The 24,366-nt window shown below is 34.3% G+C and overlaps 1 protein-coding gene, 1 non-coding gene and 1 pseudogene across 4 annotated transcripts in view; 1 reads left to right on the top strand and 2 right to left on the bottom strand.

The window, feature by feature from the left end:
- UBE2E3 (ubiquitin conjugating enzyme E2 E3) overlaps positions 1-24,366 on the bottom strand; it is a 76,776-nt gene that overhangs the window by 5,692 nt on the left and 46,718 nt on the right. For all 3 annotated transcript variants that reach the window (XM_006921249.1, XM_025039345.1, XM_015596781.2), the window contains exon 4: positions 269-401. In XM_006921249.1, coding sequence (XP_006921311.1) covers positions 269-401 — 133 coding nt within the window. The remainder of the gene's footprint in view (positions 1-268; positions 402-24,366) is intronic.
- LOC112470799 lies at positions 15,788-15,906 on the bottom strand (annotated as a pseudogene).
- Positions 22,537-22,655, top strand: LOC112470565. The gene has a single exon (XR_003043027.1). It is a non-coding gene; the product is annotated as a 5S ribosomal RNA (ribosomal RNA).

Below are 24,366 nucleotides of genomic sequence, written 5' to 3'. Positions count from 1 at the left end.
TTATTAAAAACCTAAAATTTATCTGCTTCACTGATGTGCAAAGTGGCATGCTTTTATTTACAATTAACAAACAACCTTTCTGCTGATTGCAAAGTTATTTGTAAAAGGCAGAAATCAATTACTTTAACAGTTTCAAAATTCTTGGTTACACAAGTTTCCATATCAATCCAGGAAAAACAATGAAATTAAAATGATTACATCAATACACATTTAACAAACTGATTTTGGAGAGGGATAAATATTAAAGAACACACTTCTAGGTTCTTACCTTTGGTGGCTTAAATGGATAATCAGATGAAAATGTAATATCCAGAAAAAACACACCACCTTCATATACAGAACCTGGTGGACCAAGTATAGTCGATCTCCATTCATAAATGTTATCTCCTTTAGGCCCAGCACTATTAAAAAGAAATTAAAAATCAATGTATATATCTATAAACAATGAACGTTAACATCTTAAATGAATTTAGTATTAAAGGTAAATTAGCAACCTAGAGCAATAAGCCCCAATGAGTGCATGCATGTGTGCATAAACTTATTTGGAAATATTTCAAACTTAGAGGAAAACTGCAAGAACTAAGAACACATGTATAACTTTACCCAGAATCTCCTTCTGTCAGCATTTTGCCTACTTTGCTTGATTACCCCCTTTTTTTGAGCCATTTGAGAATAAGTTGAACACATCGTAGCCCCTGCCTCATAAATATTTCAGTGTGCATTTCCTAAAATAACCTCCAATACAACCATAATATAGATACAACTCTAAGTAGACTATCAATATTTCACCCTACAATTTGCAAAATTATGTTGTCAACTGATCCAATAATGCCTTAAACAAACAAACAAACAAAAACATTTAATTTTTCTCCAGATTCAGGATCCAGTCTTGGGATAATCCATGTCCTAAGTCTTCTTTAATATGGAGACTTTCAGTCTTTGACTTTATAACATTAACATTTTTGAGGAATGGTTTTTTAATAGAATGCTCATCATCTTGAACTTGTCTAATGTTTCCTCATGATTAGATGCAGGTGGTGCATTCCTGGCCAGAACAGCACATTAAGTGATGTGTTCTCAGGGTATCACATAGGGAGGTACATGGTATTTACCTGTCCCTAATTGGTGATGTTAATTTTCATTACCCAGATCAAATGCTGTCCAATTTTCCTACTGCTTAGTGTCTTTTCCCTGCAACTGACAGGCAACTTGTGGACAGACTCTTTAAGACCATGCAACTATTCTGCTCTTCATCAACATTTCTTCCCTAGATTTAACACCCGTCTGTGATTCTTAGCTGAACTGAACTATGATGATGCTGATTAAATCATGATTTTCCAACTCTAGTATTATCTCCACTGGACTAATCTTAACTTTCTGAACTAATGTACTATATAAAGTTTTTCTTCTTTTAAGGTGACCATCAGTTTAGAAATGATCTGTGTATGTTTGATTTAAAATAAGTGCAAACCAGCACTGATAAATCAACCATGTTAATTGCAATATGACACTAAGGTATAGTTTAAATGCTTTAATTATTATACTTTATTAATTCTAAAACATAAACTATGACCTATAAACAACAGGTAAGTGCTATCAATAATCAAATATGTGCTCTGAAAAACAGTTCGTACCGAAAGGCCGTAGAAAACTTGATGGTATAATCAAAAAAGTTTACAGGATGCTTCAATAATCTATCTTCAAGGCAGATACATATGACAAAATCTTATTATTTTGGCCTATTTTAGAAAAATATATCTTGAAAATAATACTTTATAAGTTTTAAGTATACACAGCAATCAGAAATAATTGCAGTAATGGCTCACTGTTCTATCATCACTTGAGAATCAGGTATATTTCTTAGGTGAATTTTCATTGTTAACTAAAAACATATAAAACCAGGTACCAATTTAGTTTTTTAAAAAAAATGTTAAACCTGATTCAATGGCATTTCCTTTTTCTAAGTTATTTTTTCCCCCTTGGTGGCTCAAACTAACCATTATAAATTAAATTATAGCTACTTTACTAAAATGTTTCTAAACTATACATGTCACACACCAGTAGTGGTGGTGGTGGTGGTGGTAGTAGTGTTAGCTAAGGTTTACTTCATCCTTATTATAAGCCAGGCACTGTTCAAAGCATCATAGTGCAAAACTCATTTAATTCTCCTTACAAATCTAGGGAAGAGTTAGAGAGTTAAATACTTTCTGTATGTCCCACAGCTACAAAATGAGTCAGACAGGATTTGGACAAAGTCTGTGAACTAGTCTGTGTTGTCCTCAGTGGTTTTGCTTTACTCCATCTTATAATTTCAGTGCTTCTATATCTAATTTAATTCCTAGTCAAATTTTGCAAATAATCATTTGTGTAAGAACCCAAGGGGAGCTGTTCTCCATAGAAACCAAATTTCTTCAATGATATTTTTTGGTTCTTAGCAGAACTGTTATGCTTCAGATAGTTGGATAGCAGGTAAGTTGGGGATTACTATATTTTAATGAATCATAGAATTTCAGACTGAAAAGGATCTTGTTGAGGCCAAACCCCTCCCCTTACCTATGAAGAAACCAAAGCACAGAAAGTAAATAATCCATCTTAAATTTCCTCTGCTGGTTGGTAGAAGAGCTGGGATTTCCACACCAAATTCTTGATTCTTAAATTTGCTGCCTTATCATGCTATTTGCCACAGGCCAAAAGATATATTTATTATAGCAGAATATTAAATGTGACTTTCCCTTTGTCTTGCAGTAGACTGAGTAGGGTTGTAGTTTATGGTAGTGTGATTCCTTTACTGTTGTGTTCCAAAAACACCTAGCCTACGGTAAGGGCTAAAATCTAACCCTTGTGTTTGCTGCCTTGTTTGAATTAAGGGGCCCTTTCTCCTTCTCACAAAGGTGTCATCTGTTCCTCAAGACCTGGGGCAGGTAGGGAAGGGGAGGGAGGGAAAGTGTTGGATCAAGGTTTGACTCTCCACCCTAATTCAAACAAAGCATTTTATAGGCTAGCACCAGATCTGCCACTGAGGATTCACAGCTGAGTAGAAAATAAGTGATAAATGCTGACAATTTCAAGATAGGTGCTATTACACCTTTCACTAGTTTTCATTCTTTTTCCACAAGAGCAACTCTACATTCCGTCTTAGATCATCTATTTTTCCCTCTCTTGTGAATCACACCAACAACAATACCACAATGTCGTTTCCCCAATCTTTATTTATACCCCCACCCCATTCCTCTAACCCTTACATCTCATGTTATCTTAACAGGCTTACTCCCTATCACTCCACTGAAACAGCTCTCATCCAACCTTACTATGCTAGACTCAAAGTTCATTTATCAAATCCTAATCTTTTTTGCCTGGTGCAACATTTAACACAGTTGATTACTTCCTCCTCCTTGATATACTTTCCTCTGTTTCCTTCCTAGAATAATATACTTACTGGTTTTCCTCCTAACTTTCCTGGCCCCACCTTCTCAACCACTATTGCTATTCTTTACCTCCCTAATAACCTTTAAATATTGCCAGTCCTCCAGAGCTCAGTCCTTGGGCCTCTTCTATTTTCTACCTATATCCATTCTTTGGTGATTTCAAGCAGTTCTACAGTTTCCAACAGAGCTAATGAGCTCTTAACTCCTAAATCTGTATCTCCGGCCTAGATTTCTATCCTGAAATCCAGAGCTTTGTATACTAAATTCTCACTAAAAAGTCTAATAATTTTGAAAAATGCCTCAAATTTAACATGTTCCATCCACATTGAGTTCTTGATATTCTAATTCCTCCTACAGTCTTCATTATTTCAGCTAACGGCAACTCCATTCTTCCAGTTCGTAGGGGCAAAAGCCTAGACCTCATCCTTGACAACATTCTTTCTACCCCATATCCAGTTTATGAGCAAATTCTATTCATTCACCTTCAAAACATACCCCAAATTTTACTACTCCCCACTCCTACCACCTCCACCTTAACTCAAACACCAGCATCCTCTGCTTGGTTAATTACAATAGCCTCCCTGCTTTCCCCTTTGACCCTAGCCCTACCACAGTAATCTCTTTTCAATATGACAAACAGGCAGCGTGAGAATAAATAGTAAATCAGATCATGTAACTTTGGTCAAAACCATCCAAAGGCTTACCTTCTTATTCTGTGTTAAAGTCAAGGTCTATGACCCTACAAGACATTGTATAATATGCTGCCATCACCACCACCACCATCCTTCTTATCTGTTCCTCTCTTCCTTGTTCAACTGGCTGAACAACCTGTTTCTCCAACATATAATGTCCACTTCCACCTCAGGGCCTCTGAACCAGTTGTGTCTCTGTATGAATGCTCTTTCTCAAGATATCCACATGGTTTTGCTTCATCATCTTCTGCAGGTCTTGACTCAAAAGTCATCTTCTCAGTGAGGCCTTTCCTAGCCACTCTATCTAAAATGTCACACATGATCTCCATGTTTCATATCCTTTCTATTTTTTCTCCATAGCATCTATTACTCTCTAATACCTTATCTATTTATCAGACTTACTGTCTTCTACTAAAATATAAGCTCCATCAGGTTACAAAATGTGGACTGGGCTCTCAAATTTACAGTGGATGGGGTTTCTTATGCCCTAAAAGTATGATGTATTTTAATAACTCAAAGTGACTGAAGAGTTGTGGGATATCCTCAACGGGAGAAGAAAAGAAAATCTCACAGAGTAAATTTAAAGGCAGGAGAAAGGGAAAGGGGAAAGGGAAGAAAAAAGAAAGAAAAAAAGAGGAAAGAGGGAAGTGAAAAGGGAATTTTTCCTTCATAAGGAAGGGTTCATTTACTTCATAATTTACTGATATCGCAAAAGTAAAATTCATTCCAGTTCTGAGTCAAATTATGAAACAAACAAACAAACAAAAAATGCAGAGACCAAACTGACAGGGGCTTTGTTTACTGAAACTTCAATATGCACTAATGCCAAAAAGAAAGATCAATAGTTAAATTCCACAATTGAGGACTTAATTCTTTGTTTAAATACCATCAAGAAAATGAAAAGCACCCTTATTCTATTGTTTTCCCCTGCAAACACTCATTTCCTCCTTTTAAATACCATGTTTCCCATAAGTTATTGTATCTTCTACACATAACAGCAAAAGTAAAAGCAGGTTTAGATAGAATAATAAACCTGCACCTGGGAATTTTCAGTTACTAGCTGCTCTTACTGCTAACAAGTGGCACTATTTCAGACATTAGCAGCAACTGATATTTTAGCAAAATCCATTTCTCATTGCTTGATTTTTTTTTTTTCAGTGATTACTGTTATTGCAAGGGTCATAAACGCTATACCCTTCCAGCCCTGGAATGATTCTCTATAAGAACTTTCAAATGCTTAATTTAATAATGGATTCGACTTACAAATATACTTTTTTAATATAATGCTTTTAACACATACAATTTAATCCCATACTAAGCCAAATGCAAAGATTTATACTACATTCTAAATGTTTTTTTATCCCTCTGGCAAAAAGTCTTATCTTAAAATGAGCTAAACTAAATTTAAGTAGAGAAGAACATAATAATGACTTTAGTCTTGATATAACTATGAAAACTGTGGTATATGGTGAGAGTCCCATTTTAAATCGTTAAACTGTTAACATAAATATTCCTATGTGTGTAGTCTGTATTTGAAATGAAAAAAGAAAAATCTCACTAAGTTCTTAAGCATGGGTTTAATTTTATGGCTACAAAAATGAAAGAGCTTGAACTAAGATGCCATATTAGTATAACTTCAATAGTCCTTATCCACCTTGACTAAATTCTAAAGTACTATATAGCAAAATATAATAAAAATATAAAGAACAAAATAAATGAAGAAATAGTCTACGTTCATGGGTCAGAAGATTCAATGTTGTCAATATGTCGGTTCTTCCAAACTTGATCTATAGATTCAATGCCACTCCAATCAAAATCCCAGCAAGTTATTTTGTGTATATGAACAACTGACTCTAAAGTTTATATGGAAGGGCAAAAGAGGCAGAAGACCCAGAATAGCCAATTCATCATTGAAGGGGGACAAAATCAGAGGACTGACACTACCCAATATCAAGATTTACTATAAAGCAAAAATAATCAAGACAAAAGAATATATAGATCAATGAAACAGAAGATCCAGAAATAGACCCACAGAAATAAAGTCAAAAGTTACCTTTGACAAAGGAACAAAGGCTACAATGGAGCAAAGATAGTCTTTTCAAAAAATGGTGCTGGAACAGGACATCCACATGTAAAAAAAATGAAATTTACACAGCCTTAATACTCTTTATGAACATTAACTCAAAATGGATCACAGACCTAAAATAAAATGCAAAACTATAAAACTCCTACAAGATAACACAGGAGAACCTTGGGTATGGCATTAACATTTTAGATATAACACCAGAGGCATGATCCATGAAAGAAATAATTAATTGATAAGTTTAACTTCATTAAAGTTAAAATCTGCTCTGCAAAAGACAATGTCAGAGTATAAGACAATTTACAGACTAGGAGAAAATAACTGTAAAAGACCCATCTGATAAAGAACTATTATCCAAGATTTACAAAGAACTCTTAAAACTCAGCAAGAAAATGAACAATTTAAAAATGGGCAGAAGACCTGAAAAGACACCTCACCAAAGAAGATATACAATGACAAAAAAACATATGAAAAGATATTTGACATCATATGCTATTATGGACTAAATTTTTGTGTGCCCCTATAAATTCATGTTGAAATCCTAACTCCCAATATGATGGTATTAGCAGGGGTATTTCTGGAAGGTGATTAGGTCATGAGGATATAGCCGTCATGAATGAACTAATACTCTTATAAAAGAGATCCCACAGCTCTTTGGCCTTTTCTGCTATGGAAGGACACAAGAAGATAGCCATCTATGAACCAGAAAGCAAGCAAGCCCTCAGCAGACACCAAATCTTTAGCTTCTCAGCCTCCAGAACCATAAGAAATAAATTTCTGTTGTTTATAAGCCACTCAGTTTACGGTACTCTGTTAGAACAGCCCAAAGGCACTAAGACATGTCATTAGGGAACTGCAAATTAAAACAAGATACAACTCCATACCTATTAGAATGGCCAAAATTCAAAACACTGACAACAATAAATGCTGACAAGAATGTGAAGCACTCATTCATTGATGGTGGTGGGAATGCAAAATGGTATAGCCACTCTGGAATATGGTTTAACAGTTTCTTACAAAACTAAACATATTCTTACCATACATACAATCCAGCAATTGTGCTCCTTGGTATTTAATGAACTTAAAACTTATGTCCACACAAAAATCTGCACACAGAAGTTTACAGCATCTTTACTCATAATGGCCAGAACTTGGAAGCAATCAAGATATCCTTTAGTAAGTCAATGGATAAACTGTGGTACATACAGATGATGAAACATTATTCAGCATTCAAAAAAAACCAAAAAACAAAAAAAACAAAAAAAAAGCTATCAAATCATAAAAGAAGTGGAGGAAATGTATATGCATATTACTAAGTGGAAGAAGACAATCTGAAAAGGCTACATACTATATAATTCTAACTATATGACATGATGGAAAAAGCAAAACTATGGAGACAGTAAAAAGGTAAGTGGTTACCAGGGGTTTAGGCAGAGAGATGGACAGGCAGGGCACAGAGGATCTTTAGAACAGTCTAAGTATTCTGTGTGGTATTACAATAGTGAATACATGTCATTATGCATTTGTCAAAACCCAAAGAATGTAGAACACCACGAATGAACCCTAATGTAAACTATGGTTTTTAAGTGATAACGGTTCATCAATTTTAACAAACCTACCAGTATGATGCGGGATGTTAGTAGTGAGGAGGTTGTGCATGTGGGGACAGCAGGTATATAAGAGCTCTTTACACCTTTTGTTCAATTTTGCTGTGTACCTAAAACTGCTCTTAAAAAGTAAAGTGAATCAATGAGAAAAAAATACAAATAAAGTACAGAACAATTAAATGTTTCTATATTAAAGCAAGAAGTAGAAAATGTTTAAGTGTTGGTTTATAAAAACAGTTTCCAACTTGTTTTAAAATCAGGTACTTTGAAACTTGGAACACTTTTTAACCACGGTTACATAAATGGTGGTTTCAAAGTTGGCTCACAAGTCATTTCCCCATGACTTTAAATAAGGTACTGTTTATTTGCAGATCCCTGGTTTTTCTCTTAGTAATGGAGACATCAAAAATGCCTATCCTCCACTCCAAAATGCTAATTCAAACACCCATCACCCCATTCTCCTCCTAGTCCACTACGCTCTCAGATGAAGCCTACTGAGTTCTACCTTTTCTGAAACACAGGAAACAGGGTAAGGTAATCTTATTTATCAATGAGTTGTTCACTTGAACGAAGTTATCCACGGTGGTCAGAGCTTTGACTTATTTCTGGCATACAGAATAAATTTAATTAAGTACATCAAAAGCTAAATGAACAAAAGTTAGCTAGACTGGAAACCTAAGCAACCTCTGTATTGAGAAAATGTATCCCAACAAGAATAGCAGCTGTAGCAACAACAACAAGCATTTGCATTGACCAAGAGCTGTATGTTGCCAGGAGGCACTAGGTTAAATGGTATGTATCTCATTTAACCCTCACAGAAATACTATTTTGAGACAGATACTGAAAATGAGAAAACCAAGGCTCACAGCAGTTAAGTAGTTTCAGTTTCCTCTTAAGTCTCATGGCTAGCAGACAGTATCTAGACAGCATACAATCTTAATCATCTCTATTTCTTTTCAAACTTCAAACAATTGTTTTATAAGTGAACAGGTGGTGTCCCTGAGTGCTAGGTTGAAAGTAATTAGGAGTTTACAATTTATTAGGGAGAGATATAAGACAATGAAAGAGGGGAATAAACTAGAAAACAATATAGGGAAATAATTCTACTAACTAAAATAATAGACCTCATTATCTGCTAGCAATTCACAATTATCTTCCCCCAGAATCACTTTTCTCTGGTAAATATAAGACCTTGTGAAGTCTAGTAAAGAATGATATTGCTTATTAATCTACACTGAGTATATGAATTCATTTTGATTCTGAAAAGTGTATTTGAGCTTTTACAATATGCAAAGTACAGCATTTTGCATACTTTCCACAGTAGAGTCAATGGAGAAAGTAGAAATATATTCATTCATTAAAGATTTGAGTGTCTACTGTTTGTGCTGGGTACCTGTGCTGGAAACTAAAGATAAAATAGCCACTGCCTTCAGGGAAATTACCACCTAGCTGGGAATATAGATATTAATCAAAAGTACAAAAAAATGTGAAACAGAAGATGTGGTACAAAGGAGAGGTATACCTTGCTGAGTGCTAGGGGGATGTGACCTAGTTAGGAAGATCAGAAAAGATTCACAGAGGAAGCAATGCTTGAGACGATATTTTAAAAACCCAGTGGGAGTTTACTAGAAGTAGAAGGGAGAACTGGAAAAGGCTGAACAGCATATGTAAATGCCCTGAGGCAGTAAGAAGCAAGGGGAGTGGCAAGGCCTATAAATAAGTTCACAGTGGTACAAGCAAAGAGAAGGTAGTGAAATATGAACTAAAGAGGAAAGTAGTAATAAATGTCTATGCAGAACCTTATCAGACTATATTAAAGGTATCTGTCTTTATTCTAAATGTAATAGGAAGTCATCAATACATGTTAAGCGAGGGAGGAGGGCATACTAATATTTACATTTTGAAAAGCTTCCTCAGTGTAGAGAGAATGGTCTGGAAAAGGACCAGAGGGGCTGTAGGGGGACTACTGTAGAGTAATCCAGGTGAAGATGATAGCAGGCTGTATTAAAGTGATATTACAAGAAGCTGATGGATTTGAGAGGTACTTAGGTAAAAACCAATCAAACTCATGTTTTTGAAATATGGGAGGTGAGGGAGATGGGGATATCAAAATTTGTAGTTTTCTGGATCGAGATGAATATAGATGCCATTAACAGTAGAGACAGAAACAATGAAAAAGAAGCTGGTTTTAGAAATACTAGGATTAAGATGTATTTGAGATAAACTAGAAATAGACATGTTAAAGATGTATTTTCAAAGATATATACGTATCTTTACAACTCAAGAGTTGGGCCCTGGGCTGAGAACTTGGCACACAGGTGGTAATTAAAGACCTTTAGGTGGAATGGGCCAGATTATGAAGAGTGCAGAGTGAGACAAGGAAGTAACATCTGGGATGAGAGAACCACATATAAGTCACGATAATATATGGCAGACCTGTGACAGGTAGGTGTATAATAGAGAGACAAAAAAAAAGTAAATGGGAGCAAAGCAGAGGAGAGATTATGGGAAGAAACTGGGTTTGAAAAGGATATTACAAAATAAGGAAGACTTCATCTGCTAAGGATATGGGGATCATACAAGCTCACAGTGAGAAAAATAAAAAGTAACTTGGAACGATCTCCAAGAAATATGTTAAATGAGGGGAAAAAAGGAAGGTAGAGAGCAGTGGATATGAATGTTTCTGCTATAGGGATAAACTATCTGCATGCTGGATGTGTGTGCTGGCAATATGAACTGACTCTCCTGGAAAGATACATAAGAAAATACTAATAATGGCTTTCTCTAAGAAGGATTTAGTAATCTGGAGTAGAAAGAAAACCACTTTTATTGTATATTCTTTTCTATTCTGAATTACAAAAAAAAAAAAAAAAAGTGAGTTTTATATGGCTGAAGCCCTAAGACCACAGGAGTAAATCTAAACTATAAAAGATTTTAAATAGGCAAAGTAAATTTGTATGATATGCTTTGTTATCCTCAATCCTAAAACTGGAGAACTCTGGCAACAGAGATTCCCTAACTCTAAAATAACATAGATTTAATAAGAGCTTTTAGAGATCTTGGCTAGAACTACTTATCCTTTCTTAGTTAACTTCCTTCCTCCCATTGCACACTGTAAAGTTAAGGCCTATCCAAAACTTAAGCTATTTTGTCACTATGCTGTAAATCTGTATCAAAAGTCAAACATATTTGACAGGATCATCTGTCTTATTTTTATTTTCCACCTTCTACTTTAAGACAGAGTATGACTGTGTAAAATACAACTAACAAGCTGACAAATGTGCCAAGCTCTAGTCCAGTTTATTATAAAGCTTAAACTAAGGACAGACTCCAAAAGCACCTGTTTGGCCATTAGTTTTTCTATACATTTTGTTTTGTTTTGAAGTTTGATATAAGGGCCAAGTACAGAAATGTAGCATCTCCTAGGAATTGTTTGTGTTGTGTGCTACATCTTTGTTCAAAACTTAATAATGTCCACACAGAATCTTTGACTTGCAAAAGACTTTCAAAATTCAATAAACCTTTATCCTGCTTTATGAAAGATCATTTTCCTCAGTGGATAATATAATTATAAAACTTCAACATATATGTAGTACATATAGATAGAAAACAGTGAGGTACTCCCAAAACTCAGTGTTAATGATTCATTCTTGTAACATTTATTGAGTATCTGCTATGTACTGAGCACTATCAGGTACTGAAAGCAGTGTGAAAAACAGAACAGACACCAGCCCTACCCTCATAGAGATTATACAAATACTGAACAAACACCACAAAATTATTACATGAAACAATACTGGATAAATCCGAAGTCACTTACATAAGCAGAGTATCTCCCGAAAAGAGTACAGGAAAAATAGCAATTAACAAATTGATCCTACTGTTTTTTTTGTCCTAACAGATCTAAAGCATGGCTATATTCTCATCAGTTAACATTAGTTCACTCAAGTAATAAGGGGAGAAAGAAAGAACAGGATGGATAAAATCTCCCAGGTGATTTTAATAAGCAATCCTGTTAGGAACTACAGCAGGTCCTTGAACATGTTGTTTCATTTTAAGTTGATAAGGTACCACAGGAACTTAAATCTTGGCTACATCAATTAGCATATGATAAAATCAGTTTTGTTACTCAGTTGACCCTTGAATGCTAGGGTTAAGGGATGCCAATCTCCCTGCACAGTCAAAAGTCCACAAATAACTTCTGACTCTCCCAAAACTTAACTACTAATACCCTACTGTTGACTGGAAGCCTTCCCAATAACCAATAGTTACTTAACACATATTTTATATGTTATATGTATTATATACTGTATTCTTACAATAAGTAAGCTAGAGGAAAGAAACTGTTAAGAAAATCATAAGGAAGACAAAATGCATTTATAGTACTGTCTTATTTTTTGAAAAAAATTTGGGTGTAAATGGACCCATACAGTTCAAATCTATGTTGTTCAAGAGCCAATGTACTTCATTTCACTTAAAGTTGCAGAACTTACCGACGTTAAGTGAGGACTTATTATAGTAGTTCACTGGTGGTATTACTACATCTGAAACAATGGGTCAACATGACCTTGGCGACCAAGTGGATTCACCTGTGGAGCTTTAAAAATGACTGATTTCTAGGTCCTAGCCATCCTATCCCCCAACAAAAGATTTTGACTTAATCAGTGTGCGGTGTGGTCTGAGTTTAGAGAGGTTAAAAGCTCATCAGGTGATACAATGTGCAGTCATGACTTAAAAGCATGAACACAAGGTAGAGCTATTAGAGACAGGTAAAATCTTATTTTAAAGTTCTAGTTAAACATTTAGTAAGTTCTTTCACTTTACATGCTAACATTTAGAAAATTCTACATAATGGAAAAATATATTATTATGTATAATATCTAATTATTAAGCCTAATCACTAACAGTAACATCAGTAGATATTATATGACCATTTTGCTATAAAATACTTTTAAAACAACTGAACAGTTTGAGACCTGTTAACTATCATTCAAGGACTTTAGTAATATCTTACCATCTGAAAGAATATAAAACAGCAAAAGGTTCACTATATAACATAAAACACTTCTACTGGCATTATTGGAATACTATAATTAGATCAGAAACTTCAAATTATAAAAGCAGTTGCTACACAATAAGCAAAAACTACGTACTCCTCAGGATAAGGCCTTACAGAAAACACAATATCCTGTTAATGTAAACACACATTCTCTATCACCTCCAGCATTCTTTCACCTCGAAAGATTCTTTTTTTCACTTCCATCCCTTATCTGGGTTTGCCCTGAAGTTCAGTCTTTAGCGCTCTACTTTTTCCTATGTATAATGTCACAGATGTCATTACACATACTATACACACCCACAGACATAAACACACTCTCTCTCTTAGAGATATCCTGTTTCATATAAACTACATATAGACAATTTCTAAACTTTTAGTTGTAGCATTATATATTTTGCATTTATCTCTCTGCTTCATCAAGCGCTAGTTACTGAACATTATATTTGTCCAACTGTTTACCTCAAACTCAACAAAGTCAAAATAATCTTCAAAATAAGACCTGGCCCTTCTCAAGACCAAAACTGTTGTACCTGACTGCAAAGGTGTTAAGAGGAACAGTTATGCTCACTACTAGTGGGAGGAGAAGAGTACAAGTTTTTTAAAGGTTCCATAATCGCATGTGTCGAAAGCCATTCCTAAGAGACTATACATAGAGATGTGGATAAAGACTTTGTACAAGGAAGCTGAAAGCAAATAACAATAATGAGACTCTAACTTAAAAAGTCCAACAAAATGGTACTATGAACTATGATACAGCCACTAAAAATCAAGATTTTGAAGACTGACATGGGAAAATGATAGAGTAAGGGGAAAAAAGGGTAACAAAACTGTATATAGTAATATATCAAAATGTGTAAAAAATATGGATATGTATCATATTTTAGAGATAAAATGGTTACGTCTACAAAGAAATGGTTGATTTTTATTATTTACTTTTTGCTTTTGAATCTTACCAAATATTCTACAATAATTATACTTTCATAATAAAAAAATAAATGTTATTTTTAAAAATAGCACTTTCATTTATCACCATTGGTGCGGGCATAAAACTTAAGATTTAAGTCTCATTTCTCATAGGGCTCCATATCCAGTCATTCAGCAAGCTTTTTAAAACAATCCTTCTTATAACACAAGAACGGAAGCATTGGAAAGCCACGGAAATCCTCTGGAATTCTTGGAAAATTCCTCAGGTTTTTACTCATGTCATTTCTCCTACTTCCCTGATCACTCCTGCCTCTTTCAATATTCTTTCTTATCTGAATTCATTAATAAATAGAGGGTCCTCCCTAAAGCTAAAAGTAACTTCCTCTTTCTGAACTTATCTAGTACATTCTGGTGGTTTGGCTTTCTGGTTAGGTCGCCCTGATGGACGGCCAACTAGAAGCAGAACGCAACAGCTTGAGGTCAAGACAGAAAACATGAAATATGTAAACCCTTGAAGGCACAGAATAGTATAGTAACATCTTTCACAATAACAGCCTAGAGTTAACAAGAAAAGACTGAGTGAAGTTCAGTACATACTTTGTTTCTTAAGCAAGAGCAAACATTATTTTTTCAAACATCTGGAAAACTTAAAATATGCTTGAAAATTGATGTGTTAGACCAAAGAGATGTGACAACTAAATGCAATGTGGTATCCTGCCTGGAATGGCTCCTAAACCAAAAAAAAAAAAAAAAGATATAATGAAAAAAACAGATAAATCTGAATAAAGCTTAGAGCTTAGTTCATTGTAATTTACCAATATTGATTTCTTACTTTGGACAAATGTAGCAGAAGGCTTCACAAATATTCTTTAATTTGTGATTGCTTTCTCTTGCCTAAGGCACAGGCATCACTATAGTACTAAGTCAATTGTAGTAAAGTCTGCCCAGATGACCCTTCACTTTGTGATGGTGTCATGTGCCTCACACTCCAATGCTCTTCTAGATCACACTACCTCATATGCAAGGAAAGCTCGGTTATCATTCCAGTCAAAAAGCGAAAGCAACAGCCATGAATACAATTCTATTTCACAAAACCTTATCAAAACTTACAGTATTAAGAATCCTTTTTCACATCACCCACAAAAAACCCTGACATCCATTTTTAACAATTAGTACTGAGCTATAGTGATCATCTATATAAAAGATATTACATACTAAGCCTCAATTTTCTGTTCAATGCCCCTAATAAGGAAAGGTAAAGGACTATGTCTCAAGTGCTATTTGATACTCTATATGAGGACTAAAACCTACTTTAAGGGGAAAAAATGCCAGTGAAATTCTAAAGTATAGTGCTTGTACTTCTTTGAGAAAAGGAAATGTGCTGAACCACCAGAAGGAACCTCTAAGAGACTTATAAAAATTCAAGTCTTCTACTCTTCTAAGATAGAGTATTTCATTTACTGCACAGTCCAACTCTTTTGATCAACTCAACATATATGACAGTAAGGAGATAACTTCAGAAAAATCCCATAAACTGTTTTGTTAAAAGACATTTAAACTGATTATTCTGAATATTATAGCTGCTGAAAAGGGATTTCCTTTGTGAGCAGACTAAACAGTTTTTCCAATATTTTTAACCTATGATCCAACTGAAAGCTCTAATGATTACCCTCCCTCCTCTTTTATATTACACCTTACACTACATAGAGATTCTATTTTATTCTAACCTTAAAAGTTTAGATGTTATAGCATTTTTCTATGTCCCAAAACAGCTAATATAATGCTTTCTACAGAACACGTACTCAATAAATGCTTGCTAAATAAATGTTAAGTATGACAACAAGCATCAGGGCACAAGATGGAGTTTTTATAAAAAATTTTTTTTAATTTTAATTTTATTTTTATTTATTTATTTCTTTTTGGGCGAGGCAACCCTCTGTTGACCTCACAGACTGCAAGGATCTTGTCAGCTTACAATCTCTTATTTTTTATTTTTACACCTACAGCACCTGGTCTTCCTAGGTGGTCTCCCATCCAAGTACTAACCAGGCCTGACCCTGCTTAGCTTCCAAGATCAGACGGGATCGGGCTTGTTCAGGGTGGCATGGCTGTAGACTATAAAATTTTTTTTGACCTATCCATCGACTTTATGTACATTATCAGAAGCCAGACATTATAACTATGGTAAGGAAAACTGAATTTACAGATATGAAAATGGTTAAATGCAACACAGTGCCACATGTGCAAAACTAGAGATAGTTCAATGTCTCATGGAAGAATGAAGGGGATAGTATCTACTCTGCTTAACTGGGTATAACAAAAAGCTCTACGCATGCCTAGATAAAAGGCAATCCTCCACTTTCCCAGTAATAAGGAAAAAAAGTTCCCCTAAGCCTATTTAAGTATATCAATTTTAGGTACGTCAAGGAAACAGGAGGTTAGTCTATGTTTCATGCCTTTGTATGGATCGTGAAGAGCTCTGGGTTGCTCTGAAAGAAATGAGTGTGCCTCAGCACTTAACTGTCTTGATGAGTAACCTGTATTGTGGATAGGAAGCCACTGTCAGGACAGAATATGGAGAGACAGAATGTCTTCTTATAGGCAAAGGCATCAGACAAGGGTGCATTTTATCTCTTTTTGTTTAATCGGAATGTAGAACATATACAAAAACACTGGGCTGGATTCAGAGGAGTGAAAACTGCTGTGCAAGAAATATCAGTAACTTATAAGCAGATGACACCATCTTACTGGCAGAAAGTAGCTGTGATTTCTGATGAAAGTGAAAGAAAGTCAAAGCAGGACTGCATCTGAACATTAAGACAAAAATGACTACAGAAGAAATATACAACTTTAACATAAATAATGAAGACAAACTTAAAGATTCTGCTTACTTTGGTTAAGTCATCAATTCAAATGGAGGCTTCAGTCAAGAAATCAAGAGAAGGCTGAGACTTGGAAGTGAAGCAATGAAGGAATTAAGATCGTCAGGAAGAGCAAAGATGTGTCATTAGAGACCAACCTAAGGTTATACACACCTTCACATTCCCAATTACTATGTATGGATGTGAAAGTTGGAGAGCGAAGAAGGACGGTAAGAAAGAAACTGATTACTATGAAATACAATACCCGAGAAGAGCTCTGTGGATACTCTAGGTCACCGGAAAGACAAACATATGGGTCCTAGAGCAAATTAAGCCCAAAGCATCACTGGAAGCTAAAATGACAAAACTGAGGCTGTGTAATTTTAGGTACGTCATGAGAACACAGGGTTCTTTGGAAAAGATAATAATGCTGGAAAAGATCTAAGGCAGCAAGAAAACAGAAAGACCAAGCATGTGATGGACTGACTCCATAAAAGAAGCATAGGCATGAATGTACAGCAGGGGTTCCCAACCCCTTGAACGGGGCCACACAGCAGGAGGTGAGCAGTGGGGAGTGAGGAAAGCATCATCTGTATTTACAGCACTAGCATCACTGCCTCAGCTCCACCTCAGATCATCAGGCATTAGATTCTCATCGGAGCACCAGTCCCTGGTGCCAAAAAGGTTGGACTCCATTGAACTACAGGAACTGAATAGGGTTATGGAGGACAGGACATTGTGGACATAACTCATTCACAGGGTCACCAAAAGTCAAAGTTGACTCAATGGCAGATAAAATGTACACATAAGGAAAACAGTCAAATGGCCACTTAAAATATTTACTAGTCTTGCAAATAATGCTTTCCTTCACTCTCAGGTTTCATTAAAATTTTATTCAACCTCTTGACATCAGTCTTTATCACTAGAATCCTTTTCTAGGGTACATTACCATCACTTCTGTTATTGAGATGTAGTACTTTTTGATTCTGCAACTGACAGTTATTAGAAATTTTATCATAGCCTAAAGTAACATTTGTACAATCTTGAGACAATTTTTTTTTATTCAATCTTAAAGTATATTCATTATATGCTCAATGTACCCATTTATTATATTTCTTCGTAAATGTTTTAATCAGCTTTGTTGAGGTAGAATTTTTAATAAAAATCACCATTTTGAAGTGAACAATTTGATAAGTTTTGACAAACATGTAGTCCTGTAACATTACTACAATCATGATTTAGAACATTCCACTATCCCCAAAGGGTTCCTTCCTGTTCCTTGCAGTTAATCTCCTTTCCCCACCCTTTCCATGAGAACTACTGATGTGCTGTCACTATTATTTTGTCTTTTCTAGCACGCTGTATCAGTAGAAACATACAGTACATAGCATTTTGTGAATGGGTTTGTTAATTTCACATAATCTCTTTAGACTCATTCCTTTATGTAGATATACCACAATTTGTTTATCCATTCACCCAGTTGGTAGACACTGGTTTTCAGCTTTTGGCTATTAGGACTACATCTGCTATAAATATTCAAGTACACCTTTGTGAAACTATGCTTTCATTTCTCTTAAGCAAATGCCTGTGCGTTGAACTGCTGGGTGTATTAGTTTCCTAAGGTTGCTATAACAACGTATCATAAACTGGGTGGCATAAAATAACAGAAATTTATTTTCTTATAGTTCTCTAGGCTGGATGTGTGAAATCAAGGTGTTGCCAGAACCATGCTCTCTTAAAGGCTCTAGGAAAGTCTTTCTTAGCTTCTGGTATTGTCAGGAATCCTTGGCAGTCCTTTGTTTACAGCTGTATAACTCCAATCTCTCCTTCCACTGTCACACAGTGTTAAGTATTCTCCTCTTATGTTTCTATCCCATATTGCCATCTCTCCGCTTTGTGTCATCTGTGTCACTCTTTTCTTGTAGGAACACAAGTCATATTGGATTAAGAACTCTCTACTCTAGTATGACCTTATCTTAAGCTATAATGACCTTATTTCCAAAAAAGGCCACATTCTAAGGTACCGAAGGTTAGGACTTAAACATACCTTTTTGGGGGACACGATTCAACCCATAACACTGGTTAATATGGTAAATATATGTATACCTATAACAAATTGCCAAACTACTAAAGCGGCTTTACCATTTTGCCTTCTCAATAGCAATGTATGACACCTCCAACTAATCCACACCCTCCCAAACATTTGGTATGATGTTTTTTGTTTTTCGTTTTTCATTTTAACCATTCTAGCATAGTTGCATCTCACTCTGCATTTCCTACATAATTAAATACATTAAGCATCATTAGAATTTATATAGCCTTAAAGGTGACGTGTCTATTAAATCTTTTGCCTATTTTGAGCTTTTTTTTGTTTTGTTTTGTTTTTAGTTTTTGCAATTAAGATGTAAGAGTTCTTCATATGTTCTGGATAGAAATCTTTTATCAGATAAAGATTTTGCAAATATTTTCTATCTGTGGCTTGACTTTTCATTTTCTCAAGTTTTATTTTGAGAAGTCCAATTTACCTACTTTTTTTTAAATTTCATGCTTTTAAAAAATCTTTGCTTAATCCTAAGCCATGAAAACTTTCTCAAGTTTTATTCTTGGAGTTTTATTGCTTTAACTTCACTTTCTAAAACCCATTTAGAGTCAATTTTTATATATGATGTGAGGCAAAGGTCGAGGCTCATTATTTTGCATATGGATATTCAATTATTGTAGCATCATCTGTTGAAATCATTTCCCTACTGAATTACCTTAGCACATTTGCCAAAAATCAAGTGACCATTTATGTGACCATCTATTTTTCGGCTCTCTACTCTGTGCCACTGATCTATATGTCTATCATTATGCCAATACCACACTATCTTGATTACTGTAGCATTATACAGTACATTTTGAAATCAGGTAGTGCAAATCTGCCAACTTTTTTCTTCATTTTAAAAAGCTAGAACATCCAAAATGGTGCCAGCTATGATCCAATCCCTCTATCCTGTCCATTTCAAAGAACAATTTGATATTTCAAAGATATCACTCAAGAAAATGAGGATTATGTCTCTGTAAAGGAAAATACTGCATTGATATCAACCACTACATTGGAGGCTTACTTTAATATATACCTAGAATTCAATATAACATAAAATACTGAATCCTAAGGCAGCTGACGACTAAAGTATTAAAAGAATTCATTATAAGTTTTATTGCCTATTATGTGACCCTTCTCCTGCCCCCATGCCCCACTGCAAGTACCCTGAGGACACATAGAGAAAGACTTGTATTAGCAATAATACTTATTTAAAAATTAACTCCTTAGGAACATATTTTTTAATCAACAAAATAATAATAATGCTTACATGTAAAAAAGAAAAATTAGTAGGTGTAAAAACTATTGCAAGGACCAAAAAATACCTCAGGAAAAGGAATGTTATCATATGCTCATCCTTATATATTCTCTATATAATCTGTATCTCTATTAGAGATATATATTTCCCTGCATCATATAAATCACAACAGGTGCATAAGAAATTTACTTGTAGGTTTTACTTTTCACTATTGAAAGTGGTGTTGGCCATTAAAGAGTGAATACAAATACTGAAACAAAACAGTTCTTTTGCTATAATGTACACAAATTAAAAATTCTGAATACTAATACTAAAATACTTAAGTGATTTGAATAGTTTATGAATGATATGTATATTATTTATTATTATGTAGCTTTTCCAAAGGGCATTTTGCTATTTATCTAAATAGAATTTCTCTATCTGGAATTATCTAAAATACTAGTATCTTACCTTTCCCCTTCCTCTACCTTTCATAAATTACAAGTCTCAAACCAATTCTTTCTTAATGATGTTATTAATAGATCCTTTAAATATATTAACTTCAGAAAAATTTCCACAATAAAGTTGTGTTTAAATTCAAACTGATTTTTTTTCTATTACTCAATCCTTTTCACCTGTTGAAAGTCACACTTTGTCCTTCTCAATACCTCTTTTGAGACTTCGATATAAATAGAAATGAAATATAATTCAACGTACACTGAAATTTGAGTAGGGCATAACATAATATTGTGACATGCTAAATCCAGAAAATTTCAGATAGTGTTTGATAATCCTAAAATTACATCAAATACTTGCCCATAAATTTCGGTAGTTCTGATTCATAGTCGGAAATAAGGAAGCACATTTAAAAATGATATTTTTTTTCAATCTTGTTTTTTTGCATGTTCAAATGATGGAGATACACTTAAATTTTACTTTTATTTTTTCAGAGCCTAAATTTTTCTTATTTATAAAGAAAAAAATACCAGGTTAAAAGATTTAGAGTGTTAACAATAAAGAAATGGATACAAATGAGACAGTGCCAATATACAAAGAACATATTCAAAAACACTGAATGATTCACTCTAATATTTTTTTGAAATTTCGATCTTATCCACACTAGCTACACTATGGAAGTTCCTGTTGATAAGAGCCATCTGAATAAGCTGGCCAAATGATTCTTTTGCAGTCTCTATATATGGAATAACAATATACATTTTTACCAGAGAGCAGAAGCTGATAGAAAAATAAATGTCATCGATTAAAAATTTCTCTAAATAAATGTCATCAATTAAAAATAAATGTTGAATATGTATTATTTCATACAATTGCTACCAGACCAATAAGGCCACGTTCTACTTTTCCTTTGAAATAATGATGTTTACTTTAAGCCTTCATAAGGTATTTCTTCAACATAAAAGTTCACTTTGTCAGAGATAACTCCCAAGAAAAAGTGGGCACGGAATCTGCTCCAAGTAGCACTTCTTCAGAAAATAAAAACCTCGGAAGAGTGATTATCAGCAGTTTTTGGTTTCTAGGTCTTGCTGATGGAACGAATACCTCCCTGATGCAGGTTTCTTACTGCAGAAAATAATTCTTGGATGATAATAAAAGGTTACATGGTATTCCAACAGTGGCATTTGTGAGCCTGGAAAACTATGAATTAGATGAAACCAATGGTATTTAAAAAGTCTTTAGTCTGGAACCATTTAAATCAGGAAAGGAGCTGTTGGTATTAAACTGTTCTATAGTCTTTGTGTTATAGGAGAGGGTTAAGATATTAACTTAGGATTTCTTTTAGTAGGTATGGTAAAATGTCAAGGGAAACATAAGAAAATAGAACTAGTGCATAAGCCCAGAGTTAACATCATATTCAAGAGACAAAAGCTGAAAACTTTTCCTCTAAGATCAAGAACAAGATGCACACCCTTTCTTGCCATTCTTATTAAATAAGAGTATTGGAAGTCCTAGGAAAAGCAATTAGGCAAGATAAAGAAATTAAAGGCATCCATATCATAAAAGATGACATGATATTAGAGACAACCCTCAATACTCTACCAAAAAAAACCAAAAAAACAAAAAAACAAAAAAAAACTGATAAACAAATTCAGTTCCAGTATACAAAATGAATAGATGAAAATTAGTTGAATTTCTATAATGAACTACCAAAAAGAGAAATTCAAACAATAATTCCATTTACCACTGCATAAAAAATACTTAGAAATAAATTTATCTAAGGAGGTGAAAGATTTGTACACTGAAAACTCTAAGACATTGATGAAGGAAAGTGAAGACAAATAAATGGAAAGATATTGTGTGTACATGGATTGGTAGAATTAATATTGTTAAATGTTCATACTACCCATAGCAATCTACAGATTCAAAGCAATTCCTATCAAAATTCAAGTGGCATGTTTTGCAGAAAAAGAATAAACAACCCTAAAATTTGTATGGGAGCACAATAGAATCCTGAGAAATAAGAACAAAACCAGAAAGTATCACATCCTGATTTCATACCTTTTTACAAAGCTAGTATGGTACTGATATAAAAACATATCAAATGTTGTCTACGGCTATGCCACCCTGAACGTGCCCGATCTCATCTGATCTCGGAAGCTAAGCTGGGTCGAGCCTGGTTAGTACTTGGATGGGAGACCACCTAGGAAGACCAGGTGCTGTAGGCATTAAAAAAAAAATCAAATGAATGGAAAAGAGAGCCCACAAATAAACCTACACATATATAGTCAATTAATTTGTGACAAAGGATCCAAGAATTATGCTGAGAGAATGGTCTATTCAATAAATGGTGTAGAGAAAACTGGACAGCAATATGCAAAAGAATGAATGAAACTCAACCACTACCTTACATCATGCAAAAAAATCAACTCAAAATGAATGAAAGACTTGAACGTAAAACCTGAAACCATGTAACTTCTAAGAGAAAACATAGGTAGTAAGCTCCTTGATATGTGACCAAAAGCAAAGGCAACAGAAGGAAAAATAAACAAGTGGGACTACATAAAACTGCACAGCAAAGAAAACCATTAACAAAATGAAAACACAACCTATAGAATAAGAGAAAATATTTGCAAATCATATATTTGATAAGAGGTTCATATTCAAAATATGTAAAGAATTCATATAACTGATTAAAAAATAGGTAGAAGGTCTGAACACACACATTTCCAAAGAAGATACATACATGGTCAACAGGTACATGAAAACATGCTCAACATCACTAATCATCAGGGAAACGCAAATCAAAACCACAGTGGGGTATCACTTCATACCTGTTAGAATGGCTATTACCAAAAAGACAAAAAATAAGAAGTGCTAGCGAGGATATGAGGAGAGAAAACTTGCGCATCGTTGGCGAGAATGTAAACTGGTGCAGTCACCATGGAAAAAACCCTGGAAAAATTAAAAACAGAACTACCACATGGATCCAGAAGTTATACTCCTGGGTATTGATCTGAAGAAACAAAAACACTAACTCAGAAAGATATACACACTCCTATGTTCACTGCAGCATTATTTATAATAGCTAAGACATAGAAACAAACTAAGTGTCCATTGACAGATGAATGACTAAAGAAAATGTGGTACACACAAGCCATAAAAAAGAAGGAAATCTTTCCATTTGCGATGACATGGATGAATCTTGAGGGCATTATGCTAAATGAAGTTCAGTCAGACACAGAAAAGCAAATACCGTATGATCTCGCTTTTATGTGCAATCTAAAACAAACAAACTCACTGATATAGAGAACAGATCCAGATCAGTGGTTGCCAATGGACTAAGCTAAATAGATTAAGATAGTACAGACTTCCAGTTATAAAATAAGTCCTGGGAATGTAATGTACAGCATGGTGACTATAGTTAACGATATCGTATTTTTAAAATTTTTATTAAATTTACTGAGGTGACATTGGTTAACAAAATTATATAGGTTTAAAGTATACAGTTATATATCATATAATACATCAATTATATAATACACATTGCATTGTGTGTTCACCAAAGTCAAGTGTCCTTCCATCATCATATATCTACCCTACCCCACCCTACCCCACTTATTGTGGTAGTTATTTCTTAATATACAGATATGTGGAATCACTGTTATACACCTGAAACTAATATAATGTTAAATGTCAATTACATCTTTTTTTAAAAAAAAAGAAAAAGATTGTAAAAGTCCAATTACATTGATATGACACATATAGTGCTCAAAAATAAGCAAAAAATATACTGTTTAGGAATATACACAGAACCTGTATTTTTATAATAGGGAAATAAATTTGGGGGGGATAATTTTTAAAATTCTCATCTAGGTGGGTGAGAGGAAGTAGAGGGCTACATAAAGACAATATAGATACACTGAATGATATATTCTA

The sequence above is a fragment of the Pteropus alecto genome, unplaced genomic scaffold (assembly GCF_000325575.1).
Source record: "Pteropus alecto unplaced genomic scaffold, ASM32557v1 scaffold3, whole genome shotgun sequence".
Taxonomy (NCBI): domain Eukaryota; kingdom Metazoa; phylum Chordata; class Mammalia; order Chiroptera; family Pteropodidae; genus Pteropus; species Pteropus alecto.
The sequence above is the reverse complement of the archived record's forward strand: the minus strand, read 5'-3'. Positions and strand labels throughout refer to the sequence as shown.